Source organism: Humulus lupulus, chromosome 3 (genome assembly GCF_963169125.1).
Source record: "Humulus lupulus chromosome 3, drHumLupu1.1, whole genome shotgun sequence".
In the NCBI taxonomy this organism is placed as follows: domain Eukaryota; kingdom Viridiplantae; phylum Streptophyta; class Magnoliopsida; order Rosales; family Cannabaceae; genus Humulus; species Humulus lupulus.
In genome coordinates this window covers 173,228,045-173,236,349 of record NC_084795.1, presented here as the reverse complement: position 1 = coordinate 173,236,349, position 8,305 = coordinate 173,228,045, and the positions used below count along the sequence as shown (strand labels likewise).

General features: G+C 39.0%; 1 protein-coding gene across 3 annotated transcripts; it reads left to right on the top strand.

The window, feature by feature from the left end:
* The first annotated feature begins 2,639 nt into the window (after nucleotides 1–2,639).
* Nucleotides 2,640–7,865, top strand: LOC133823277 (uncharacterized). 3 transcript variants are annotated; one of them, XM_062255943.1, is made up of 3 exons: nucleotides 2,663–4,573; nucleotides 4,756–4,864; nucleotides 5,790–7,865. In XM_062255943.1, the coding sequence occupies exons 1-3, from the start codon at nucleotides 3,968–3,970 to the stop codon at nucleotides 6,335–6,337; spliced, it is 1,263 nt and encodes a 420-aa protein (XP_062111927.1). In that variant the 5' UTR covers nucleotides 2,663–3,967; the 3' UTR covers nucleotides 6,338–7,865. The 3 variants fall into 3 exon arrangements, with proteins under 3 accessions (XP_062111926.1, XP_062111927.1, XP_062111928.1); XM_062255944.1 differs by having other exon boundaries at nucleotides 2,667–4,573; nucleotides 5,827–7,865; XM_062255942.1 differs by lacking the exon at nucleotides 5,790–7,865 and having other exon boundaries at nucleotides 2,640–4,573; nucleotides 4,756–5,783.
* The last annotated feature ends 440 nt before the right edge of the window (nucleotides 7,866–8,305 follow it).

The following is an 8,305-nucleotide window of genomic DNA, read 5'->3' as shown; positions in this document are numbered from 1 at the left end:
CATCTCCCTTCTCCTGTCATTGAGGTTATTCCTTAGAGGGGCAGATCTTTTACTTTCGGGCCCGTTCTTTCCGAGCATTGAAACCATCATGCAAGTCTATCCGAGACGTGTCATCCCCCGAACTGATGGCCTCTGGCTTTTCCACGCGCGGGCGCCCTCTGTGATCTTTGTTCACAGAGGCACTGGGATGGAGAAGTTTCTCCCGTCCAGTCTATCCAGGGACAATTCGGGGCCTGGCACCCTGTGAGCGCTTCCTTTGCGGATCGATTGGATGATCCCCTCGTGGGACGGGACGCATCCGGTCTTTCCTAGGGAGCTGCCCTTGGTCGGCCCCAGTTTTCGGGACACGATGAGTTTTTCTCCGGGGGTTTGCTTTTCCCATAGGGTCAGCCATCTTGGCTTTCCCTTTTTCTTGAGTTGGGTTTGATGGGACGTCTTTGGGTTGTGGTCCGGAGTAAGGATCGGCCTTGTGTTTTCAAGGGCGCCGAACCTAACTGGTGAGGCCGCTGGTTGTGTTCCTGGAGGTGGAACAGTTGGAGGATTGGATGCTAGTCCTTGGGCAGCAATGAAGGGTTCAAGGGCTAGGAGGGATTCTTGCATCTAGCCTCTTGATCCAGGACTTGTTGTTTCAGTCTAACCACCTCTGGGTCCTTCTGTTCGAGATTCATCTCTTCTTCAGGGATAGTAGGATCTTCAGCATCGTGATCCTGGTATCCCCCTTCATTTTCTTCGTCTTCCTCATAATAACCCTCCTCTTAGTCTGCTCCCTCCTCAAAATTCTAAGGATCGTCAGGCTAAGGCATTTGATAAGGTGTGTCCTCGGGTTGGTCCTGAGGGAATAGTTGATTGGGCAATGGCTCCCCATTGCCTTGCTGTTGTTGGTGAGCAGGATCGAACACAGTGTATCTGGTGTTCACAATTGTTGCAGATATTCAGGATTTCTTTCAAGCTTTCTTTGGACTCTCAATGAAAGCACCAAAATGTTTACCGATTTTTTCAGAAACTAGAATTATCAGAGATAAGAGAGCAACAATAATGGATTTCAAGAAAAACACACAAGGGTTTTTACGTGGTTGGGGCGTTAAAGAGCCTTAGTCCACGAGTCTATTGTATTAGAGCTTAGAGAGCTTTAGCAATGGAGTTTTTTGTAAGTTTCAGAGTATGTGCTTACAAAAGAAAACTCGGATCCTCTCCACAGTGCACAACTGGCCCTATTTATAAGCGGTTGGATGCACTGGACTTGGGCCGGACTAATCCATGCCCAATACGGATGTAATTAGGATTTGTTCACTAATGGAGGCTTAATACAAAGGGTTTTATCAAATAAAATACATTAATCATCGCCCAGTGGGCCGACTCGAGCATAACCACGCTGTACGACTGACAATAGTACGCAACTTCAGTCTGGTCTATGTGGGCTTCTAAGGAGATCCTGGGACAAGATCTGTCAGAGTAGTGCCAGTACTATTCTGAATAATGGTGGATATTCCGTATGTAACCTTTTCTGTAGGTTAGTTGAGGAGACAAAACTCTGTGTTTCCTAGGGTGATGTTAGTGTCGGGGACAGTCTATCATACCCAACCCGGAAGCCTAATCTGGGTTCATTTAACAACGTCCCGGTCCATTTATCAGGACCTTGATTCGTTTACCAGAGCTCGGGTTCATCTGCTATCGTCCCGGTCCATTCGTAGACTTGGAAACACCCTCCTTATTCGCACCCTGGACGACACCTTATACTGGATCCGGGAAGACGAACTGTGCCCAAGTCATGGTCTTGGCTTCCTCGGTGCGGGGATGTCCAGTGGATAATGTTGGGCTTGCTGATATTTGGGCCACCAGAATTCATTCCTTCCCTATCCCTTGGGCTCAGTCTGGGCCTAGGATCCCTTCAGGATAGCTCATTGACCTAGTGTACCGTGCCACGTGTGCGGGGAGGAAACAGGGATAACAGTAACTATTACTAATTTTTTAATTTCTTGAGGAGTGTTTCTAGTTACTTGTCCTATTGATTTATTTGTTGGTTTTTAGCTTTATTAAGCGATTTTAGTAACTTATAATTCAACTATTGAAATCTTATTACCTTAAGCGATTTAAGAATATTGTTGAATCGTGGTTTAACTGTGGTATAATCATGTAGAATATTGTAAAATTATGATTAAACTGCATTAGAATTGTATAGAATGTTGCCGCATTGTGATAGAATTACTTTGGTACACACTATTTTGTTTTTCAAGAAATATTAGTAATTGTTACTAATTTTTTAATTACTTTAGGGGTATTTTTTAGTCACTTAACCTATTATATTTGTTGGTTTTTAGTTTTATTAAACACTCTTTGGTTATGCTTTGAGATTTTAGTAACTGGTTACTTATAATTCAATTATTGAGTGGTTTCCAACTATTTATCATATTGACAAAATAAGTCTTCATATCGCAGTCCAAAATTTCAACTATAGGATCGTCCACCAAAAGATTGAAAACTAGACACTTACATAAAAGTATCATTAATCTAATCATTTTTCAATTAACTAATTCTGTCATATTTTAGACAAACAAAATTAATGATTTTTAGTTTTAACAAATCATTTTCTTATCTAATTACATTTGGTGAACTCTTTTACAGACCAACCTCCAATTTTCAACAATACCAGAATTACGAAGGACACTCTGACGATAAATGTAAAGGACAAAGAGCAGAATGAAGCGGAGCATGGACTCAACAAAAATACATTAATCCTAAATAAGAACTCCCACAAAGGTTCTAATGTGCAAATCTCTCTTAAGAAATTAGCAAATCTTGGATGGGATTGTGGGAATAACGTGAAGGAAAATGTGGGCCAACCAAAACCATGAAAGAAGAAGATTGGAAGAAAGGTTTGCAAGATTACAAAATAAAGCTAGCCTAAGGAGTTTCTTTTTCAAAGTGTCTTTAATTTGTGTTTTGTGAAAATTCTAAGGGGGTCTTATGTTTAAACAAATCTAAAGATCAGTCAGATCTATTTTAAGTTTTATAGTCCTTATTATCATGAATAAATTTGTATTCCAATTAATGTTTCATTAATTTCAACTCATATCCATAATATGTCTTATGCACAAAATTTAATAGTAGAATAGTTATGTATTAATGATAACCATAGTTAGTTTTCTCTTAAGTATTCCTAACTGTACTTAGTTTTCTGTTTTAGAATTAGTTTGGGTTGTAAATTTTGTTTAAAAACAGTTTTCTTTTTTGTAATCTAGAGCTGTATAAATAAGATCTCTTTCTTTCAGAAGATTGCTAAGTTGAATAGTAATCTCTTCTGAGTGATTTTTCTTCAAATCTCCTAAATAGAAATTTCTTTCATAAACTGCTTTATGGTATCAGTGCCCTAGACTTACGTCTCCATAGCTTCTTCTACATCTCCTTCTTCGTCCGATCAGCCCCTGCTCCTTCTACGATGACAGCGACGGCGAACAATTCTCTGACGGTGGTCTCTGGTTCTATCGCAAATCCCATGCCTCTTCACGCATGGAACCCTTTCTACAACTCTCTCACTTCATTGCTCCCTCTCAAGCTGGATTAAACAAATTTTCTTGCTTGGAAATAACAGGACGTTCCCACTGCGATTGGACACGATCTTGATGATCTCTTGTTCAGCAACGTCTCTCCCACTCAGAAATTGGTTAATGGTGAACCTAACCCTGCGTATACACAATGGAAACGGAAGCATCAACTACTGTTGTCTTGGCTCAGATCCTCAATGACTGAAAGGATTCTTGGATCTGTGGCTACATATACTACCTACTACTCGGTCTGGCGTGCCCTTGAACAGAAGTTTTCAAGTCAATCAAAAGCACGTCTCCTACACCTTAAGGGTCAACTAAGCAATATTTAGAAAGGTAATCTTTCCAATTCTGATTATGTTGGCAAAGTTAAATCAATTTGTGACAGCTTAGCAATTGCCGATTGTTGTATTGATGACAAAGATATGGTCTTGCAACTCCTCAACGGTCTTGGTCCCGAGTTTTATCCTGTAGTGTCGGGTATTACCTCTCGTGATGATTCTCTTACTCTGGAATCGATTCAAGCACTATTAATGGCTCATGAGAGTCCTCTTGAACGTCATCAAACTATGTCTGATCTCTCCAACAAGATGGATGCCAATATTACTTTTGGTCCTTCAAGAAATGGACCCTTCGCTGCTTACAGATCAACTTACAATTATGGTCGAAGTTCTAACTATGAATCTGCTTCAAGAAACACTAGTCGAGGATTTTCTCGAGGCCCTCCTATCTCTGTTAAACTTCTTTGTCAAGTCTACTTGAAAAGTGGTCACACTGCTGCAGTTTGTCATTATAGGTTTGATAAAACCTTTATCACTCCAAAGGCAGGCACTACTCAACCACGTGTGTATCTCATTGAGCAAGAAATTGCATACGACCCTCAAGCTTATGTCACTTCTTCTCTCCCAAACTTTGGTGATGATGGGTGTTGGATGCAGACACAGGCGCCACCAATAATGTTGCATATGGGATGGAACATTTGGACTCTGCAGTTCCTTTTACTAGGAATGAAACTCTCGTTGTTGGTGATGGTAAGAAGCTCTTGATTTCTCATATTGGTAGAGCAACACTTCATTCCTCTTCTTCATCTCCCCCATGTTTAAAATTTGTCCTTAAAGTTCCTACTATTACCAAAAATTTAGTTAGTGTGTCTAAGCTGACTGAAGATAATGATGTCTTTCTTGAATTTCATAAATCTTGTTGTTTTGTTAAGGACAAGCAATCGGGGAGAGTCTTGCTAAAACGGAAGGTTAGGGATGTTTTGTATATGCTTGGTGAGGATACTCAAAGTTCACAAAGGACTTCTCTGGAATGTCATCTAGGTACACATTCAAAGTCTTCATCAGCCTTTTTTGTTCCATCTGATTCTTGTTTACCTTTAACTGTTCCAAGTTGTACTCGTTGTTCTGTTAAACCAAATTCCAAATGTAATCATTCTTCTATCAATAAAGAACATGTTTATACTTTTTGTGTTGATTCTGTACCACAAGCTTACTCATGTACTGTCAATCAAGATGTCAATATATGGCACTCAAAACATGACCATCCATCTTCTAGAGTTGTAAGTAAAATACTCTCTCATATTCCTAATTCTAGTTCATTAAAACACTTAAAATTCTGTGATGCCTGTCAAAAAGGCAAAAGCCACAAACTGCCTTTTCCAGTGTCTAGTAGTAGAGTAAATCAGTCTTTAGCACTTATTCATACGGATCTTTGGGGTCCGGCTCATGTTGCATCCAAAGAAGGTTACTATGTTCATTTGGAAGATGACTATAGTCGATTTACATGGATTTTTTCCTTAACACTTAAATCACAAGCATTTGATGTGTTTATTCAGTTTAATGGTTTGGTTGAGAAAAAATTTGGTTTACCAATCAAAAGTATACAAGCAGATTGGGAAGGGGAGTATAGAGTTTTTGAACATTACTTGGGGGATCAAGGCATAAAATTTCAGCATCCATGTCCCCACACACATGAACAAAATGGGAGAGCTTAATGGAAACACTGTCATATTACCGAGACAAGTCTAACTCTTCTTGCTCACTCGGGTCTTGATCTTACTTATTGGTGGTATGCTTTTTAGTGTGCAGTTTGTACCATCAATCGTCTCCCTACACTAGTGCTAGCTGATATTAGTCCTTATGAGGGCTTATTTGGCAAAAAGCTTGATTACACATTCCTAAAACCTTTTGGTTGTGTGTGCTTTCCTCACTTACGACCTTATAATCATTACAAACTCGGCTACAGATTTGAACCATGTATTTTCTTGGGTTATTCTCTTCAGCATAAGGGGTATTTTTGAGAGAATGCAGCTGGCAGAATTATTATTTCTCGGAATGTGGTGTTCAATGAAACTCAGTTTTCACCATCACTACCTTACTCAGGTACAATCTTATACCTCCTCTCATTTTCCTACTGCTCAATTTCATACAACACCAATATATCCAGCTACTAATTATGCTCTTATTGGTGTCAACTTTGGTGTGCACACTGAGAATCACTATGCATCAACACCATCTATACCTCATGCAGCTACTATGCAACCAAATTCAGATTCTACTCAAGCTCCATCATGTCTGCCACCTACTATTGTGTCATCCGCTGCTCCCCCTATGACACTCGTTGATAATGTAAACCAAGTTGTAGCTCCACCTCGTGCTCATCCAATGACAACTCGATCCCAAAGTGGCATCTACAAACCAAAGGCCTATCTTGCAACAAATCACCCTCTTTCAGAGTCTTTACTTCCAACTGAACCATCTTCTGTAAGGACAGCTCTCAAAGAACCGCGCTAGTTTGCCTCTATGAAAGATGAGTACAATGCTTTGATGAAACAAGGTACTTGGACTTTAGTTCCTCATGACTCAAATATGAATGTCATTGGTAACAAATGGGTTTTTCGAGTTAAATTGAAAGCAAATGGGACCTTGGACAAGTTTAAATCAAGACTGGTTGCCAAAGGATATTCACAAGCACCAGGAATTGACTATGAAGACACATTTAGTCCAGTTGTAAAACTAGCCACAGTTCGTACAGTTCTCACCTTGGTTGTTTCAACTAATTGGGAAGTAAAGCAACTAGATGTAAGTAATGCTTTCCTAAATGGTACCTTAACTGAAGTGGTGTACATGCAGCAGCCCCATGGTTTTATTGATTCATCCAAGCCTAGTCATGTATGTAAGCTACACAAGGCTTTATATGGATTAAAACAGGTCCCTGGAGCTTGGAATGACAAGCTCAAACATACTCTATTTCAGTGGGGTTTCCATGCCTCCAAATAGGACTCTTCGCTCATTATTTTTGGTTCGGGATCTCAGCTTGTTCTTCTCCTTGTATATGTGGACGACATTCTCATTACGGCCCCAAATAAAAACCTTATTACCAAGCTTGTTGCTGATATGAATGCTTCCTTTTGTTTAAAGGACTTGGGCTCTCTTCATTATTTTCTTGGAGTGGAGATTCATCGAAAATCAGTAGGTATGTATTTGTCTCAAACAAAGTACATCATAGACTTACTTGTCAAGCTTCATTTTGAAGGTGCTAAACATTGTTCCAATCCTACTAGTTCCACACACAAGCTGTCACTTACTAATGGAGCTCCCTTTGAAGATATTACCTTGTATAGAAGCACTTTGGGTGCTCTACAATATCTCATGCTCATGCGGCCAGATGTTGTATTCATCATCAATAAACTAAGTCAGTTTATTCATGCTCCAATAGTGGTTCACTGGGAAGCATGCAAGCGGTTGCTGTGCTACTTAAAAGGGATTGTTTTAGAGGGATTACTCATCTAGCCAGCTTCTCTTATGAGTTTACAAGGATACTCTGATGCAGATTGGGCTAGCTGCCCTGATGATAGGAGATCCACGGGTGGTTATGCTATGTTTTTAAGAGGCAATCTCATCTCTTGGTCTGCTAAGAAACAACATGTTGTTGCTCGTTCAAGTACAGAGAGTGAATTTAGATCTTTGGCTAATGTTGCTGCTGAAATAAAAATGCTAGTTTCCATGCTAACTGAGTTGCAAGTCTCATTGCATGAATGCCCTGTCTTGTGGGTTGATAATCAGAGTGTTGCTGCTTTGGCTGCTAATCCAGTGTTTCATGCTCAATGTAAACATATTGAAATAGATCTACATTTCGTAAAGGACCAGATTATTGCAAAACAACTCTCTGTTCGCTATGTACCTTCTGTAGATCAAGTAGTTGATGTACTTACTAAATCTCTTTTTGTGGATTGCTTTGTGTATCTTAAGTCCAAACTTAAAGTGGTTTCTACCCCTTTTCATATGAGGGGGATGATAACCATAGTTAGTTTTCTGTTAAGTAATCCTAGTTGTACTTAGTTTTCTGTTTTAGAATTAGTTTGGGTTGTTAATTTTGTTTAAAAACAATTTTCTTTCTTGTAATCTAGAGCTATATAAATAAGATAAGAAAGATTGCTAGGTTGAATAACAATCTCTTCTGAGTGATTTTTCTTCAAATCTCCTATATATAAATTGCTTTCATAAACTGCTTTAATTAAACAATAAGCAAAATTTTCAAGTCAAAAATAGGTCTTCCATACTTTATATATAATATTCACATAGGATAAATTAAAGTTAAGAAATAATAATTATCTCAAAACGTAGTTCCTATTATAAGCTTGGTTCAATTTTGAGTTAGAATTCACTTTTAAATTAAATCTAAACACATATCTACCAATTTTCCTAATCTGATAGTAAAAGGATAGGTCAAAAATAAACAAATAAATTTATTTTCACCGT

Bases quoted from the DNA above. Each gene is read 5' to 3' on its own strand.
- LOC133823277 (XM_062255942.1), top strand. From the start codon at position 3,968: ATGGTCTTGCAACTCCTCAACGGTCTTGGTCCCGAGTTTTATCCTGTA. The intron at 4,574-4,755 runs GTAAGAAGCTCT...TGTTTTGTTAAG, and splicing joins AACTCTCGTTGTTGGTGATG to GACAAGCAATCGGGGAGAGT.